The sequence below is a fragment of the Chionomys nivalis genome, chromosome 8 (genome assembly GCF_950005125.1).
Source record: "Chionomys nivalis chromosome 8, mChiNiv1.1, whole genome shotgun sequence".
In the NCBI taxonomy this organism is placed as follows: Eukaryota; Metazoa; Chordata; class Mammalia; order Rodentia; family Cricetidae; genus Chionomys; species Chionomys nivalis.
The window spans coordinates 35,473,302-35,493,452 of NC_080093.1; the positions used below are offsets into that span (position 1 = coordinate 35,473,302).

Here is a 20,151-nt window from a genome sequence, read left to right on the forward strand (position 1 = left end):
TTGGCCTGTACATGGCTACGGCTCCAAGGGTGAGGGCAGGTAATGAGATATCTTTGAAGGACTGAGTCTAGAGAGTAGGACAAATATCCACCTTATAAATTAAAATCCAATAATCCAAGCGTGCCTGTGCTTACTATGTTAAACAGGGAAGTTAAAGTTCTGTCTAATGCTCAGTTATAACAAGGAGTATTGTCTACGTTTTCATTTCTCTATCTTCTGAATGATATTTGATTTTTAATTTTAATATATACATCTATGCTCATATCCATTTAGATAGCTTTGAAAATAAAGTAATAATAATTATTAAATAACTTTAGATAGCATTTTACATATTCCGTTAACATTTTTCATTTAAATTTTTATGATTAAATTTTTATTTAAATTTAAATGGACATGAGTAATATTCTATTCAAACTTATAAAATCAAGTCAATGCAACATATGTCGGCATTAAAAGGCTTCAATAGTGGTAGCACTGTCTTACATGATGGGCCAATGGGCTGTCAGTAATTAGATGTGACATAAATCATTAGGGGTTAAGTCCATTAATAGGAGACTTAAGGTGTCTATGTTAATCCATTTAAATTACTTTTTGTGTTATGTGGATAGAGGAACTCTTACCTTTGAGTAATGCTGTCAGGATAGCTAAATCAATGTCCTGGTGGCCTTCTGATCCCATTCGAAATACTGTGATCTGTAATTTGAGACAAGGAGATGGTTAACAACACATTTGTCCTCCAGAGAGAAATCAAATCAATGAAACCACTTCTGAGCAGTGACAGTTTTACTGTCCCTGAAGTAGGTTCTTAACTTTAGGGCAAGTGTACATAATGAGTGAGGATCAGAGGAATGGGCTCCACCGTTTGATGGAGGAAGGTCATTAGTTAAATAATAAAGAAACTGCCTAGGCTCATTTGATAGGCCAACTCTTAGGTGGGTGGAGTAAACAGAAGAGAATGCTGGGAGAAAGAAGCCGAGTCGGGAGTCGCCATGATTTTCCCACTCCAGACAGACGCAGGTTAAGATCTTTCCTGGTAAGCCAGCTCGTGGTACTACACAGAATATTAGAAATGGGTTAGATCAATATGTAAGAGCTAGCCAATAAGAGGCCGGAACTAATGGGCCAGGCAGTGATTAAAAGAATACAGTTTCCGTGTAATTATTTCGGGGCATAAGCTAGCCATGTGGGCGGCCGGGTGTCGGGGACGCAGCCCCGCCGCTCCTATTTCAACAACCGTTCTTTAAGAGGGAGATGTATCAATAGTCTCCAAGTGGGGACCATCTTACATTACTGTATTGATAGTGGCTATCAAGCAGGGCTTTTAGGATTTGTAACATATGTAAATTGTAGCACAGACCATGAGTGAGGAACTGTGTTTAAAGATAGCTGGCCACTATGTTCTGTAGAAAATGGCCCACTGCATGTGCACAAATGCGCACTGTAACCACATCTGCACTTATTCCTTAACAATAGTCATCTGTGTTGGCTGGTTTTTGTCAACTTGACACAGCCTAGACGTCTCTGGGAAAAAGGATTCTTCACTGAGAAAGTGCCTCCGTAGGACTGTCCTATAGACTAGTTTGTAGGAAATTTTCTTGATTAACAATCGATGTGGAAGGGCACAGTACACTCCTGGGCAGATAGTCCTGGGTATACAATGAAGTAGGCTTCTGGAGCTGGATAGATGGGTCAACAGTTAAAAATTCTGGATGCTTTTCCAGAGGGTCCCGTTTCAACTCCCAGAACCCACATGGCAGTACTGTCTGTAACTCCAGTTCTGGAATCTGACAATATCTCTGGTCTCTGCAGGCACCAAGCACGTGTTGCACAGAAATACCCATACTTGCAAAATAAAACACCCATATATGTAAAACAAAATAATAGAAAAGAAGAAGAAACTAGGTTGAGAAGCAAGCCAGGAGGAGAAAGTCAGAATTCCTCTGTGATCTTTGCTTCAGTTCCTGCCTTATGTACCTGTTTTGAATTCCTGCCCTTACTTTCCTCAGTGATGGAGCATGATCTGGGGGTTTTAACCTGAAATAAACTCTTTCCTCACCAAGTTGCTTTTGGTCATGGTATTTTTATCATAGCAATAAAAACCTTAACTAAGACACATTCAAGGGTTTTGACACTGGGATGCGCATCACTGTTTAGCCCTCTCAATGAGTGCATATCCTTTAGAATAATCTAGCAGTATATCCAGATGGTAGGAATGGACAGAAGGCAGTAAAGTAACATCTTTTCCGTGGTAATATAGGAGAGAAACAACGTCTCTGGGGAAGAATAGCAGGAAGGAGAGGGAAGAAGCATCAGCGAGGAATTAATTCTTCCCTGAGACTTGACTGTTGACAGGAGAAAGAGGGAGTTGGGAGACTCATTCTAGAGGAGATGTTTTTACTAACAATTGTTACTGCAAGCACAAACTAGCAATTGGGGATAATCTCTACTTTTATGGCACTGAAGAATTCCCCTCATAATCTTAAACTTTGCTGACATTAAAAGAAAGTCCCAAGAAATGTTATTTGTATGCGTCCTCTATGCTCACCAAAGGCCCAGGTGCCTGTTTTGGAGGGAATCTTTTATGGGTGTGCAGGAAACACTGGCATCCACAGTGATGGGCAGCACCGGATTTGTTTCTACTGTGCGCCCTGAGAAGCTTTCATTTTCTCTTGTAGAGTGCTGACTACACAGAGCAAGTTTCCCAGCTTAAAAGGCAAAGACAAGCAGTGGCTAAGTATTGGTTTCTAGCCGGGATGAGGTAAAGAATGGTTTTGGAGCAAAAATTTGCATGAAAAACTTAGAGAAGGATTTTTGTAACAGAGCAAGGTTTAATCTATTTTCAGGAATCTTCTTGCCAACTCCATGAAGAGTTAGTAAAGATCATAATGGGAAAGTATAAACTTGGCTGAAGGGCAGGGAAGGTTGCTAATGATGCATACCCTTAGCTAACCAATCAGAAAGCACAATTCAAAAATAAGCCGTTGTTTACTAAGTGAGTTTACAGTTGAAATTTCAGTAAAACCCCGAGAGTGTTTCTGTGCCTTTGACGGACGGATTCTAGGACTCAAATAGTCACAATCACACAATTGTCGTAGAATTAGTTACCAAATCAAAGAATTTAAAAGCATATGTTGTTGGCATTGGAAACAATGAGTAAATTATGAAATAGAATATAACCCAGAGATATTCCTACACGTATGTGAGCATTTAAAACCAGACAAAGGGTCATTGGAAGTCAGTGGGGAGAAGATGCTTGTTTTCTCTTTTCTTTCCTTTCCTTCCCATCTTCTTTCTCTCCCTCCTCTCTTTCCATTAATAAAAGGGTTGTGCTATGTCACTGATCTCAAAGTTACAATCTATGGCCTCAGCTCCCCTTAGGATTGTGGACATGAGTCACCACCCTGAGCAATAAGTGATGTGGGGACAACTGTACCTTTCCACTTAAAAAATCTGAATTCCTTTTCTACCTCCCAAACCACACAGATAAAATTCCAAATGGATTCGATATGTAAAAACGTATAAAATTTTTATAAAATACAGGAGAATATAATTTGTAAAGATTTTTTTTTCTCATGTAATGGAATTCTTAGATTCATTCCCAAATACAAAATAAAAGTACAGATCATATAATCAATGTATTATTTTTGTGTTACATGTTCTTTAAAAACAGTTTTTAAAATATGACACATTTAAAATTTGTATTTTTTGAGATTGTATTTTAATTATAAGATTTCTCCTGATGTGGGATTCCCCTCTGTATGTTGTGAATACAACTGGTGAATAAAAACATTGTCTTGGGTCTGCACAGGGAATAGAGGTAGGCAGAGAAAACTAAATTGAATGCTGGGAGGAAGAAGGTGGAGTCAGGGAGAAGCCATGGACCTGCCACCAGAGACAGGCATGCTGAAACCTTGCCAGTAAGCCATGAACCTTGTGGTAAAATATAAAATAATGGAGATGGGTTAGTTCTAGATGTAAGAGCTAGCTAGCAATACTCATAAGTGGTTGGCCAAGCAGTAATTTAAATAATATAGATTCTGTGTGATTATTTTGGGAGTCTGGGAAGCTGGGAAAGGAACAAGCAGAGGGTGGCTGGGAACACACTAGCAGCCTCCACATAACATTCTCCCTTCCATTTCTTTCCTCCAAACCCTCCCAGATACTCTTCCCTGTTCTCCAAAATTCCTGGCTCATTTTTCACTAATTGTTATTGCATTTTGTAAATGTATAGACATATACATTCCTAAATACTGTCTCATGGTAGTATCAGAAACTACACCCATAAAATATCTCCAACATGACTGCCCAATCATGTGCTAAAAATAGTTATTTTAGAACTACTGATTCTAACCATTATATGCTTTGATTAAATAATCTTCTTCGACTTTCGTGCCTGGAGTCTACTAAAATATGATATGTCCTCTTTATGCAGCTTGGCACTTCAGTTAGGCTTTATTTTTACCTAAATGTGCTATATAACAACCCTTCATGTGTCCCATCCATGGTTTTATTGATCGTCTTATCTAAATCCTTATGTTGAAGCCTAAGGCCAGGGTGATGGTTATAGGATATAGGGCAATTAAGGGGGTGCTATGTCTTGATTAATGAGGGCTATAAATTAGTATCATTATAAGAGAGCCCATAGAGAATGGCCTCATTCCTTTTGCTATCTGAAGACACAGCCAGAAGGAGCCACTTAGGAGCCCGAAAGAGCCCTTTACATCTGTAACTCCTTCATTCTGGCCTTTATGCACTCAGAGCTCTGGGGAGTAAATCTACATTATATATTAGAATCCTGGGCTATAGCATTCTGTTACAGCAGTCTGGGTGCACCATAGCCTTCTTCCCAGTTAGAAAAAGTCCTGTCTGGGGGGAACATTTTCTTTGTGTCAGGAAAAGTGATATTTATTTTCAAATATATGATCTTCAACTCCTCATTTTATGTAATAAAATAAATGTGTGCATCTACATAAAAGTGAACATATAAAGTACACAATCAACAAATCATTGCTATGAATATTTAGATTAGATGAGGAAATTATTAAGACCTTGATATTATGCCTATAACTCCTAAATAGTTATTCAAACTGATCATAGAGTCTTTTAATAAATCAGAAGATAGCCTTGCACAAAGCAAATGATAAAAGCCCATTTCAGTGCTGATAGAGTACAGCTGACTGTGGATTTGACACTAGGAATGTGTGTCGCGCAGTCTTACATGGACAGACACTTGGCATATGAACACTTTAGCATTCAGATCCTCCATGTGACTTTGGGCATATCGTGCAGATTCTGGGAGACAGGAAACATTCTGAAGAGCGTTTAGCAAATAAGGAGACACTGAATTTCCAGGAAGAGAAAGCTGTGTTAGTCACCCAAAAGATTCTGAATGTCCACAGTGAGTTACCATTGCATTCTACTGTACAGAACAATCTCCTCTGTTCATAAGGTGGGATGATAATGTTTGCCTATTTCCACTTAGATAGGAAATAAACCATATAGGGTTTCCTAGCAAATAGTCTTAAGTTTTGTCACTGCCTCAGAGAGAATAGATGGATCCATAGATTGCTACATTACCAATTGCCTCAGACATCTGCTTGTTTAATCAGAGACAAAGCTTGGCTAAGGTCACACAAAAGTTAGAACTCTGAAGTTGAGCAGCGCCTTTCCTTACCCCCATCCCATCTAGACAGTAGTACGTGAAGGAGGAAAGAACACAGTATTACCAGCTGAGCTACCTCTTTTGTTCCAGCTCATATGTGGAGGTCAGAGTCTGGGACGGCTACGAGACAGAGGTTGTGAACGGAATGCCCTTCTGTTTTGGTGTGAGTTTGAGATGTTCTTCCATAGGCTCATGTGTTGAAGGCTTGGTTCTCTGGCATTATTCTGTGGTGTTTTAGGAACATTGGTGGATGGGGCCTAGTTTGAGGAAGTAGGTCACTGGGGAGTGCATCTTGGGTGCTGTCCTGTTCTATGGCCGCTCTCTTTGCTCCCTGGCTGCCATGAGGTGATCAGATTCTACCACAACACCGCCATGGTGTTCTCTCCTTGGCTCACAACAGTAGAGCCAGCCGACCATGGACTGAAACAATGAGATAAAGTAATTCTCTCATTTAATTTCTCCCACTCAGGTATTTATCACAGAGATAAAAGACTAACACACCTTCATAGACATTTGAAATAAAAAATAAGAAAATGACCAAACAAAACCCATCTATATAGTGTATTTGAGTTGTGGTCACAGCTGGGTCTCTGGTAAGGGCTTCCAGGTGGCAGTGTGTGCTGACTTAGGTTTTCATAGGGCATCTCCTTCTGCATACCCATGGGGATATTGTACCTAGCATTATTGATGACCTCATAGATTCCAGGTGGGAGATGAGAAGAGGCTGTATCTTGATCTGAACTCAAGAAGAGATGCTGGAGAGGTAACCTGAGGTTAGAAGTGGTAATTTGACTAATTGCTTAAGTTAACTCTTTTCTCCAGGGCTGGATGACCTGAAAGATATGCAAAAAGCATTTAACTTATGGCAAGATGAAGGAATCCAGGGTCGTATTTGAGCCCATTATTTAAAAGATCAAGACAATTGCAATATGAAATGGGCTTCTTTGCACACCTGACCCGTTCAGCTCTCCAATGCCTAAACCTCACTGCACAATTAGAGATCACATTTCCGATGGAAATCCTCCTGATACACATGTTAAATTTACTCTAAAATGTAAGATTATCGGGCTTTCATAGTAACAGATGTGGATGGGGGCAACGAGTGGGGAGTTCCTAAGGGATTTATAGGGGTGCTTGTAGAGGTGCATGGCATTGTTATCAAGGAGCTTGAGATGGTGCTGGCATGCAAGGGCTTTGTGGGACTTTTATTTTTGAAAACTGAAGTGCGGGCATGGTTGCCTTCTTGTCCATGTGCCTTCCCAAATGCTGCTGTTGAAGAACTCAAGGACCTGTGCTGACGCTGTGAGCAAGGGAACCTTCAGAAGAACCAAAGGAGCTCCAAGGAGAGCTGGGGACACCAAAGACAAGTTTTATATTATAAGCTCCCCTGACTGACCCGAGATGTTATATTGCTATCACTATTCTAAAACTGCTAAAATTTGAAATGAAAATGTTGCGAAAATTAGCTGCATAGAGCCTCCTTCTACCTCTTCCAGGGTTGACAGCTTTCTAGGCTGTTCTATCTTTTCCTTTCCGCATGACAGTTTGTTCTGAAGAGCAGGGATCTCCGCTTACAGACGTGGGCGTCGTTTATTTGTCATTGGCCTGATGTCCACTATCTACGTGTGCTGTAGTGAATTTAGCCGCTATGACAAGGCAGGCTTCCCTCGTCTGTCTTTGTAAACATTGCTGCAGTGACTACCCTCATGTGCACATGGGGAGGGTTATGTATCTGTAGGAGAAAGCTTGGCCCTGCTGCTCTGAGGGAGAGCTCCTTCACCTGCCCTCTCTGCTGTCTACGGTGCCTTCACTCTTTCCTTCGCAGATTCTGATTCTCAGGATGTCTGAAAAGAACAGTTAAGTTTACAATATGCACTTTTTGTCCTGTAGTTTGGAACTCTAGTTTATCCACCTGCTTCTGCCTCCCAAATACTGGGATTAAAGGCTTGTGCCAACATGCCCAGCCTTGTTTCTTGTTTTTAATTCAGAAATTATGGAAAAAAATTCTTGTTCCTTCCCATAGTATCCTTTTCTTTCTACTACATTTTAAGCATAAAAGAAAAAAATATTTTAAGAATTCATTTTTTCTCTTTTTGTCATTTGAGGGGTAGAAAAGGAGATATCCATGTGTCTCATTTTATCAAATATCATAAACAAGTGTAATAAAAATGTAAACTAAATAGAATGCTAACCTAATTGTTTCATAGATAGTTTAGTATAGGCTGATTTTTTTTTTTTTTTAGCACTGAGATTTTCAACGTGAACGCTAGCTCTAAGACTTGTCTGACAAGGCTGGTTATATTTACAAAGTTACATTATGGGATACAGGAAGATTAACTCAGTTTTCCAGATACAAAAGAATAAACGTGGAAACCATTTCATTAAAAAAGTTTCCCCCCAAATTCAGCTTAGATAAAATTATGGCTTTCATAAGGAAGGGAAGTGGAGTTTAAAATTCACAGCCTTCCCTTATTTTCTACCCCTTCCGCCTGACTGCCAACCAGCTTCACTGTCTTTATTTTTATTTTGTGTCCCCTTATAAAAGTCAGAAATTTGGTCACCGTGCTTGTCACTCCCAAGTTGTGTATGGTTCTTATTTACTGAGCTGCTTTCCCGGGCCTTTCTGCCCAGTCTGCTGAGTGTGGAGGGCGCAGTACCAAAGTGGGCAGATAAGATGCATGCTCTCCCACGCTGCCATCCTGAGAAGGGGAAATGAGGGAGCAGGTGTGGTATGCGGTACCATGTTGTGTAATGTTCTGTACAGCATTGCTTCTGCCTCCTCTACCCCTTTCTCTCTGTGCCTGCTCTCACAGCCTTGTTCCGCCTGTAACAGCATCAGTTTTGTGGTGATTCTGGTCCTTTTGTGAGTGGCAGCTTGTTTGTTCTGGGCTGCTCAGCCCCAACATAACCATACAGAAACCATATTATTGCAGTACTGTTTGGTCAATAGCTTAAGCATAATTCTGGCTAACTCTTATATCTTAATTTAACCCATTTCCATTAATCTGTGTATCGCCACAAGGCTGTGGCTTACTGGATAAAGTTCCGATGTCTGTCTCTGGTGGGGCTACATGCTTCTCTTTAGTCTCTGCCTTCCTTCTCCCAGCATTCACTTTAGTTTTCCCTGCCTAACTAAGTTCTGCCTTGCTATAGGCCAAAGCAGTTTCTTTATTCATTAACCAATAAAAGCATCACATAGACAGAAGGACCTCCCACATCATGGTCCTGTCTCTCATATTCTTTCCCCTTAGGCTAGTCATGCAAACATCTGTATCAACTTTTTTAGTGGCTTCCATCCCTATATAAGGCAGAGAGATTCCTAGCAGGGCATTCAAAGATGGCTGGTGTGTGCTCCCAGCTGTTCTTTAACCCCATCTGTTGCTGATTGCACACTTGTCGTCCATGCCTCTGGCTGCCATTTCTCCCTGTCACAGCCACAACCCAAGTCTGCATACCAGGCATCCAGCCCGCTGTGTGGAGCAACGTATTCCTTTTTCGAGACCCTGAGTTTTTTGGTTTCTCAGCTTTTGTCCATTCAGAGGATTCCTAGCTGAATTTCCTTCCTTTACTTGGTGAACTAACCATGGGGTCTTCCTCTACACATGAGCCATTTAAAGAAATTTACACACTTTCTTTATGCTCCTATCATTCTATAAGGCTTTCTGAGACTCTGCTTTCCACCTTTATGACTCCTGTATGCACACTTTGTATAAAGGAGAGATTAGCTTGCAGAAAGGATTCCCAGTCCCAGCTCTGTAAACATTTGTTGAGTGGATAAACTACCTCCAAACGGCTGTGTTTAAAACACTGATTTAAAGAAAATAAAACATTTAAAAAGAAGTAGGATATACTCCCCAAGTGCCAAGAATCAATTTCAGTACAAGAGTCTTCCCGATACTGTGTTGTTGTTGCGAGATTGAACAAGTCTTATATGAAGGAGGGTAGGGTATAGCTTAAAAGCATTATTTACTGGGATTTCATATACACAAGAAAATTTGGGGACTACAGAAGCATAAGATACTCCAAAATATGTTTCACCAAGGTGTCAGAATCCTTGCTTCCATGTATTCTAAACTACACTCCATATAGGAAAAAAGACTCAAAGTAAAAATATACCCCAAGGAAATGCAGCAGAAACTTAAAATGACTTAGGGGGCAGCCTAATTCATTTTTTCTTGGAAATAAATGAGTCTTTTCTCACCATGAAAACAATGAAATAGAATAGAGGGCATGCCCTGAATTAATCATGGACATTCCATTTTAAAACTTAGTAAGTCTTGGGTGAAACAGGAAGAAGGTATGGAAGAATATACAGGGGAAATTAAACTGACTCACTTTCAAAGTACCTATTTATCAGCTTAATTTGTGACATATTTCTGTCACAGTGGGCATCGAATCTGTGAAAGCAGGCATGGATATTGAGTAGAGCTTTTGAAAATGAAAATAACTGTGATATTGCACTGAAAACCAGGCATAAGCTGCAAGGACATTCTGGCTCAATCGATTAGAAATAGAAAGGAACATTCCACACTCGTATCCTGCTGCTCGCTGTTTGGGAGATGACATCTGAGTTTGACAAATGGTTTGGAGCATGTCTGAGAAGTTTACAGAAATGCTATAGCTACACATAGATGATCAACAAAGGAAATTCTTGCAATTTCAAAAAGTTCACCTATAATAACATTAACCCGTAGATTCAAGGACACTAAAATGCTGACTGAGTGTTTCCAGAGAAGAAAAATGTTGACCTGGATATGGTGGCTCATGCCAGAATCCCAGTATCAGGAAGCTAAGGTGCGAAGTTCTAGGTGCCAACCTGAGCTACAGAATAAAACATTGTCTCAAAAAATAAATAGCAGATATCCCTACCTCCCCACCCAGGACAGGATACATTTCTGATGTGTTCCCTGTTTGGATGATCACTAAATTCTGTAGAGGCTTCAGAAGAAAGGAAGGATTAGATCCAAAAATTCAGTCATCACAATGCCGTGCTTTTTATTTTATTTTTAATTTTTTTTTACAGTGCTGGGGATCAAATTGAGGGCCTTGCACATGCTGGATTGATTAGTGGTCTACCACTGAGCAACATTCCCAGTCCCAGGGCCTTTTAAAGTCCACAAGCTTATCATGGCATTTGCCCTAGTATCACTAGCATTTCCCCTATGAATCACTAGTATTTAAAATAACTTGAGACAATTGAATAAAAATGCAAAATACATGCTCATTAAGATATGGAATGATAAAAGGCTATTGACAGGGAAAACAGGAATCTCGGTGGCAATCAAAGGCTTCTGAGCACACAATGACTTTAGGTTTCTTTCTGGCCTTATCAGAAGGGACTTGGTATGGGGGAGAATAATGAACCTTCAGGAACAGAATGCTGGGAATCTGAAACTTCTTACTGTTTACTAGCTGTTTTGATGAACTTTTGGATGAAATTGTTAAAATGTCACTTTGTCAATGTTATTGACTCTAGCAAGGGACATATATACTAATATATAAGAAGGAAGGAAACAAGAGGAAATTCAAGTATAATTTCAGATAAGAAAACAAAACAGCATTGGAGACAGAAATGCAAATTTAAAATTAAAATATTAATATCAGATTCAATTACTTGTCCTAAGTTCCATATGACCCTTTAGTACCCATGGGGACTGACCCCAGTACCTCCCATGAGCATCACACTCAGAGGTTGCACAGGGCCCCTTGGTTTAACAAAATTTTGACATCTAGACTATGAATAACCTTCCATACAGGTTATGTCAACTCTAAATGAATACCTACTGCATTGTAAATGCTTGTGAATAGCCATTTGGTTGTATTATTATTCAGTGAACTATAAGGAGAAATGCATGTACATGTTCATCACAGATACAGTTCCTTTTAAATATTTTTGGTATGCGTCTGGTTGAGCAGGTGGTTGTGGGACCTGTGGATACTGAAGGGATACTGGCCTAACTCTTTATGGAATATTTTTGAACAAGCCTCACATTTTGCACTGAGCTAGTTGAATAAAAAGTGCTGCAGAGACAGAAATTGGGTGACATTAATAAAATTCCAGCATGTTCTATAAAGTTTTTGTGTATAAATTTGCATATTATATAAGTAAGTTTTTTTTTTAACTTTGAAAAAGGATGTGTTGTTACACCATGGGCTTGTTAGTTTATTTTCATCATTTGACTTTTATACATAATTTGACTTAGGTTGATTTTGGTGGAGAATTGTCTTATAGAATGAGTCACGTTTACACCATTGTTCAGCTCTGTGTTACCCCAAGGGACCCTAAAGACAACTTGGCAGTTAATGAATGGAGCTGCAGAAAGATGGGTACACTTTGTACTCTAATCTTAGATTCCCCTTTTACCTTTTTAATCCTGCCATAATTTCAAGATACTAGAAGTTTCCCCACCAAGAACTGTAGTTAAGAGGCCAGAGATGTAGTTTTCATCCTATAAAGGTAATACGCTTGCACACCTGGGTGCTTTCTTTTCTCCCCTTCTCTCTCCTTCCCTTCTCTGCCCTTCCATTCCCTCCCCTTTATCACTTCTTTCTCTTCAACCTCTTCCCTTCCCTCTCCTTCTTTCCCCTTTCTCTTCATGGAAGAGAAACAGGAGCATATTTTAAAATATTATTTTGCATGCCATGTTCTCAATTAACATAATATTTGTGAACTGTTGAGAACTCTTCAAGAATATACTTTTGATATTTGCAGGGTATTTTATCTGATAGGCATATTATAGTTCTCTTAATTAGTGTCCTGTAGTTAATCAATTGCATTGCTTCTAACTCTTTGCTGTGAATAGAGATAGGATGAAGGTTTGGAGTGGGGATCTTGTTCTGTGCTTAGCACATAGTCCTTACAATAAGTCTTAGACATGTGGAGCTTTTGCCACAACCTTTGCCATAGCTAGAGAGGAGTCTTAGCATCAGGGTGAGCTGAAGTCAGAGGAAGCTTGGGTTGTCTTTGAACCTGATTTGCTGGCTAACCCTCTAAATCCATTAATAAATGCCCGAGGGAGAGCTGGTTCCAAAACAGTATCAGAGAACAGACACCTGTCTCAGTTGAGAAGCGAGCTGGGTCAGAGCTTGTCTTCACGACTACTAGCCACCAGGTGGAGCTTCAGTTCAAGTTTCTCTCCCGGTTTGACCTGCCTGATTTTTCCTCCAGCTCTTTGAAGACCGCTTAGGGTCTCTAGGCCATTCTGGCTTATATAACTGGGCATGTGCAAGAGAAATCATTCAGTGAACATAATGCATGGGGATTGATTTTTACAGCACGTAAGTCATATCACAGTAAGAAGAATTTAAAATATGGGTCAGTAATTCACCCAAGGTTTCCTAAACTCGTGACTGGCGTATCATTCATCATGGAAAGAGTGCTCCCATCCTAAGATGACACAGAGGAAGGCAGAACAAAACTCCTCAGCTGCTTCTGTGATGAGGGGAAAATATAAAGTGGGTGCAACCCTTCATGTAGTTCGCACCTTCTAGAAGGCAGAGACGAGACGGCAGTCTGTCATCTACTGTCTCCCCCTCTCAGTTCTTTTCCTGATAACTGGTATTTCCGTGTTCACTTATCATATACATGTGTGATGTGCCCTGCAGTCACATTTCCAGAAACTTCTCTGTAAATCTCATGACAGAGAATAAAAAATAGAGACTAAAGAAATAATTGTTATTTATATCTTGTCAGCCAATCAAATGGGTGAAAATTAATGTGACTCAAGGTAGCATTTCCTTTTTTAGGAAAAGAGTATTGCTGTGTTCGTGTGCAGTTCTTTCATATATGTTTAAAAATAAGTCTAAGTATCTCTTGGGAGTAATACCCAGGACCACAGATATGCTTCCAGTCTAACACCATATGTGCTTCTCATTGAGTTATAACAATTTTTTCTGCTTTTTTTGGTAGCTGTTTTTTCCTACCCTTTTCATCACCACCAGTCAGAACTGCATCCTTATCCCCTTGCTTTTCTGTCATGTTTACCACGACATCACACGTCTCTTTATTAAAAGCACTTCCATGAGACACTGTCGCTTGGCGAGAGAAATGACAAAGGTACCATAAAGGGCTCCAGACAGAAAAGGTTCTCATTTCCCTCTTCAAGGTAGTCCAGATCCCTGGTAACAGCACTACTGACAGTTTAAAAGTTGGGTATACCAGATGTCCTTAATTTGCCTCTCTGGGAATCTACCCACCTGTTACTGGACCAACCCCACTTTTCAGACTTGGGCAGTACAACCTTACAACTGAGCAACTGAGGGAGCTTTGAAACTATGGAGAATAAGAATATCAATTAATATAAATTTCTTTATATACTCCATTTCTTCTTCTGTGTCAAGTGATAACCCCAGAGACAAATGTCTCGGAGGCATAGCATGGCAGGTTCTCTGAGGGCATGGTCTTTGGTTTTCATCAGGCAGGCTTTTAGTACCATATCCAGTGAAACACTGAAGAAGAGAGCTGCTTAAATTCCCACTAGAGCCGAAAAGATTGTGGCCAGGTGAAATGTTTAAGAAGAAAAAACTTACTTAAACCTGAGTTCATGGTTTTCTTTCTATGGTTTGCAGGATGAGGTTAGTTTAGTTTGGCAAATGTCCAGGGCTGAAGGACTTCTGGTGTAATGTTCTTACGTCTCAGAGTCAAATAAGTTTGACTGATGGTCACTGGGGCTCTCTTTCCCCCTAAAGGCTATGCCTCTTTGTTTGCTCTCAGAATGGCAGAAAATAAACACCAGGATGTCGTAGTCCAACCTCCTAGGTGATCCACTAATTCTCCATCAAAACTGAAAGAAGCAATCTTGGTTTTTATGGGTGGTACCAACTGAAAAAATCACATTTGCTGTCTTTTGTAATCTGTCCAATGATTTAGGGGAAATTTGTACTGTAAGCATCCCCTTACCCCTTACGGTGCTGTGTGATGATTCCATAATCTGGTTCTCTGTTATAAAACCCCATTGTTGACAGTAGCCCTTACTGGCATATGACAATCCTTTTTCCACTCCAGAGAGTCTGTCACTCTTCAATTTATACTACTCCACCTGTGCCCAGGGACAAGGACTCCCCACTGTGAAAACTGCCATGTGCACAGTCTGTCTCTGGACTGGTCTCTACTCCTTCCCAGTACCTAGACACATTCTGTGTTGTCTTGAAGATGACTGACCATAAACAGAGCATGGACTTTGAACAAGGTGTGCCAAAGAGGGGATGATGCTACCTATTAGAAGCATACCCTTATGCCACCCATGGTCCCTTTCTGTACCTCCCCATGTGAGTGAAATGGGGACGACTCTTCATCTCAGGATTATAGTGGCATTTCATTCATATTTTAATAAATAAAGCTTGTCTTAATACCAGAAAAGCAAAACAGTCACACTGACCATCCTTACAGACCAGGCAGCAAGGACACACACCTTTAATCCCAGTAGCCACACTAGCTTGCCATAGAAACCAGGAGGTAGTGGTACACGCCTTTAATCCCAGAACTAGAGAGGATTATAAGACGGGAGGAGACAGCTCTCAGTCTCAGTCTCATTCTGAGGTTTCCTGGAGGCAGAATGACCCATTTTTGAACTGAGGTTGAGTTAAGAGCCAGTGGCTCTCTCTCTCTCTCTCTCTCTCTCTCTCTCTCTCTCTCTCTCTCTCTCTCTCTCCTCTCTCTCCTCTCTCTCCTCTCTGCTGGTCTGCTCCATTAAAAAACTCCACCAAGCTTTTAGCTTTTTGCTCTTTGAGACAGGATTCAAGCATCACTTCTTACGTGCCCCTCTTGGTGGCTGTGACTATTTCCCTATCAGGCATCACTTCTTACGTGCCTCTCTTGGTGGCTGTGACTATTTCCCTATCTCAGCACAGAGACACTGACAGCATTACATTGGTACTACCGATGATTGCTCACTGTGCATTTGCTGTGTCTCAGACACTGCATGCATCACGACTTCAACCAGTCTTACAAAAACCCATCACTATTTCCCATCACCGACCCCACTTCACAGCTTGGTGAAAGGCCATGCAGTTAGGAAAGACTGAGGTACACCAGAGACCATACTCTTAGGACCTTGCTACAGTAAAATGCCAGACTGAACGCTTGTATTGCTTTTGATTAACCTTCCAATCTACAAGCAAAGTGAGTCCAGAGTTACTGAGGCATAAGCTCCTCTAAAGTGGAACACTGAGCCTGGCAGGTATGACTGGGGATGCTGGGAGGGAACTGTACCTAGCCTCTGGATGAGAAACACTGCAAAGACACATCCACGCTGTGACCAGATGTGAATCATAAGATCCTGGTCAGCCCTGCCTGAACCCAATCAGGTCATCTGTGACTGTGTATGGGCTATCTGAAAAGTCTATGTCATAAGAAATAGTATTCCTGGAAAGAGAGATAGTAAAAAGCAAGCCTTTCTGGCCTTGTGGATAAACAGAAGCCCACTGGTGATGGATGTGCGAGGCTAGTGCCCAGACTTTATGGAGTGTGTATTTGCTCCAAGATAATCCCAAGTTTTGCTTGCTTGAGTTAATATGTTTGAAAGCATTTGCAAATGAAGCTATAAGATTATATCATCACATGATTTTATTGTCTTAAACAAAGACAAATAACAGAGAGCAAATAAATGAGAAAATCACAAAGGCCAGTCACTGGAATCAAATCTAACTAGACTCTCCCCTGCCTCGAATTGGTCCTATGTGCCTGGCTTTGGTCCCATGGGCAGAAACTGTCCCTTGTTTATTTACACAATGCTGAGCCTGGGGACACTGTCATTTTTCTCTTCCTTTCTTGCAGCTTTTTTTTTTCAAGTTGGCTTCCTCCACAGCTTTTTTTCTAGAGCCACTGGAGAAGAATGAGAAGCCAGCGGGCGTTGTTTGTGTGTGTGGGGGTCCTTTCTCACATGACTGAATGGAAATACAAAAGGAAACAAAGTGTAGCCCCAGTTGGCTTTCCCCCGAAACCAGCTTGGCAAATCCAAAAGGAAGCTGGTGGGAGAACGAAGCTTTCACACAAAACTGCATTTTCTGACCCGACAAAGGAAGAGTGTGACTTTAGTTCAGTGGTGAAAGGAGCTATTAGTCTAGGGCCACATTATCCTGACCTACGGTGAACCTTGTTTTGAAAAGTTTTCTATTCTTTCAAGCTCAGATGGAATTGATTCAAAGGAAGAACAATTCAGTCTATCTGCTGTATTGTTTCTCTGGAAGCCGGAGTGACCTCTCTCCCTTCCTAGTGCCAATACACACACAGCCCTGCATCCTCCTGCTCCCAGGGCTGCTTTTCTTTTCTATGCCACATGTAAAACATTAACTGGACCTCCATGATAGCTCGTTAGGAAGTCTCAAGAATATTTGCTACTATCATCAGCAGTGGATACTGTTCATGGTTCTGGTACCTCCTGTATACTGAATCCAGGATTTGACCAATGCCCCACTATCGCCAGGTGCAAACTCCAGTCCTCTCTCCTACATTAACATTATTCCAGCAGCCCCATTGAGCAGCGTCCTTGCTTCCTTCCTTGTCTCTTCATCAAACCCATTCTCTGAATAACAGCAGAGCACTGAAGTCAGCTGTCTCTGGGATCAACTCTGTTATGCTTCTCATTGGCTATACCCTGAGCAAGTTCACTTCCATCTGGAAACCTCCACTTGGTCATCTGGAAAATGGGAGTCATTGCCATTCCCCTTATAGTCATTTTCTATGGAATGTCAAAAGAGGTAACTGCATGCTAAGTTCTTGGCACAGGCCTACTATGTGTGAACATTATTACTGAATTGTAAAAGGGGTCTGTTTTGACATGATGAAAAGGTCTAGAGCAAGATCTATAAGGAAACTATCTAGACCCCATGTGCAGAAGCAACATTCCACTATTGTGGAATATTAGTGGAAGATGTGTTACATTCATTTATGCAGCAGAATATTTGTTTAATGATGCAAAGATGTGTCGCTTTATTTTATGCTGCATTTATTTAAATCTGTGAATCTGTGTTACTTTGCTTGCCTAAAACACCTGATTCGTGTAAAAAAGATATGAATGTCCAATAGCTAGGCAGGAGAGGGATAGGTGGGGCTTCCAGGCAGAGAGAATAAATAGAAGGAAAGAACGAGAAGAAGGAGGAGTGAGAAGGGGAGAAGGAGAGGAGGATGCCAGGGTCCAGCCACCAAGACACCCAGTCAGCAGTGGAGTAAGAAGTAAAGAAAGACATAGAATACAGAAAGGTAAAAGCCTAGATGCAAAAGTAGAGGGGCTAGTTTAAGTTAAGAAAAGATGGCTAGAAACAAGCCAAGCTAAGGTCAGGCAGTCTTAAGCAAGAATAAGTCTCCATGTACTTATTTGGGAACTGGATGGCAGACCCTCCCAAAGAGTAAAGAGTAAAAAAACATCAGATACATACTGTGGTGTAGATTACTGTTAGAACAATTGCCTAGCATGAGTGAGGACCTGGGTTTGATACCCAGTACAGAAAGAACCAAACCAAGCCAAACATAAGCCCACAACTTCAATTCTCAATGGTTCAAAGACTTGGAGACTTTATAGAAAGACAAGGGGTGAGATATGTAAAGGACACCAGGGAAATGGCATGGCTCATTCTGTCGCTTCCTCAGTGGAAGCCCTGCTGAACGGTGAATAGCGTTGTAAACCCCCACATACACCAAAGGTTTTAAAATATATTGGCATACACTCACTGGGCAGAATGATGGGTTTCATAAAGACATCTTCTTTCAAGCATATCATGTTCTTTGAGCACATTCAGCACCCTACTTTTCTCCCCTTCCTCCCTCCCACTTCTAGTCACCTGGGCACAATGTTGGCTAACATGGCCTCTTCCGTTAAAAATGTATGGAGAGGAATAAATACTCAAATACTGTGATGCATTACTAATAATAGACTACATCACAAGGCACCTCCATCACTGCTGCAAGCCTTCTAGAGTGTGCGGACAAAGCTACGTCACCTGATGTCTGTACACAGCTTCTTAAGTTATCATATATCTTTTAGTGGAGATTGACCCTAGGGCCTCACACATACTGAGAAGTATTCTACTGCTAAGCTGTGTCCTTAGGGTTTTTTTTTTAATGACTTTTGATTATTGAGATAGGATTACACACACCCTAAGCTCACTCTGTAGTCCAGGCAAGCATTGGACAAACTTATAATCCTCCTGCCTTAGCCTTGAGAGTAGCTGGCACTACAGGCCTGCAGCACTTGACTTGGACCTTTGATGCAGTTAAAGGATACAGTGAACTCAAGAGGAAGGAGGCTACTGTCAGCGTATCACAGCGGGCTATTTTACAGCTAACATTTTCATGGGACTGAATATCCTCAAATATTGATAAAAGTCTACATACATGAACCAGTAGCACAGTGGTCCATCACATTATCGAGTGTGATGTTCCATATGCTATACTTTTATACAAGTGGCCCCCACACACTAGGCCTTTACATCAATGTCAGTGAAAACAGCAAGCAGTGTGTGCTCTGATACCGTGCTGTCAGTCATGTTCCTAAGGAGAGCGGAATTTCTCACTCCTGTTATAATCTTGTGGCCTTGGTGTCATCTGCTGCTCAGCACTGCTGGTGACATTGTTATGTGGCAAATAACTGTATAATCAAAATCAGGACACACTGACAAACACCATAGGGGAATTCTAGTTAGAGAGGTACATGCCTCAGAGGAACTTGCCTGGGCTTACAGAGAAGGCTAAGATGTGATTGGCCATTGTAGGCTGTATTAGAGCTTCGATGCGGGAATTTTCTTGAGGGTGGGAATCTTATGTCTAAATGTGAACTTGGCTGAGGCTATGAGTGGAGAAAAGGCCATTAGTGATGAAAGGCTGGAAAGCAAGGTTGGGGTCAAACTGCAGGTGATCTTCAGTGTCACAGCGTTTGGGCACACTATGCCTTGTGCCATATATACATATACATACACACACACACATATATATACACATATATACACACATATACATACACACATACATATATACATACACACATATTATATATACATCACACACACACACACACACACACACACACACACACACACACACACACCTCTATCAACCCACACATCAATTTTGCTAGGCTTGGAGAGTAAGTTCACTGCCCAAGATCACTTATGTGATGAAAGAGAGGCAGAGTCAAGACCTGGTCTCGAATCCATCTAGTTCACACAAAGATCTTTTGCTAAAGTCAAACAGAGTCAGAGGTAGCTGAAGCTTTGAGGTGTGAGGGGGGACTTCAGGCAGGACCTGGCTTCAGGATACTATACAAATGTCTGTCACAGAGGGATGTATACAAACTCAGGAGGAAGACAGAACCTCTGACCAATTCCCTGGAGAGTAAATCTACAGGGTTGGTTTTATACTCACCAACTTGTACCCTGGCTAAAGGAGGTATGCCTGCGTGTACAAACAATGTTTCTGTGAGACCCTGGGCTGTGTTAAACATGGAACATGTTGCATTTGCCAGATGTTGTTCCAGATGTGTGGATTTGACTGTGTG

The 20,151-nt window shown here is 41.1% G+C and overlaps 1 protein-coding gene across 16 annotated transcripts in view; it reads right to left on the reverse strand.

Moving 5' to 3' along the window:
• Trpm3 (transient receptor potential cation channel subfamily M member 3) overlaps window positions 1–20,151 on the reverse strand; it is a 492,783-nt gene that overhangs the window by 124,903 nt on the left and 347,729 nt on the right. For all 16 annotated transcript variants that reach the window (XM_057778232.1, XM_057778230.1, XM_057778228.1 and 13 more), the window contains one exon: window positions 621–693. In XM_057778232.1, the coding sequence (XP_057634215.1) occupies window positions 621–693 (73 nt within the window). The remainder of the gene's footprint in view (window positions 1–620; window positions 694–20,151) is intronic.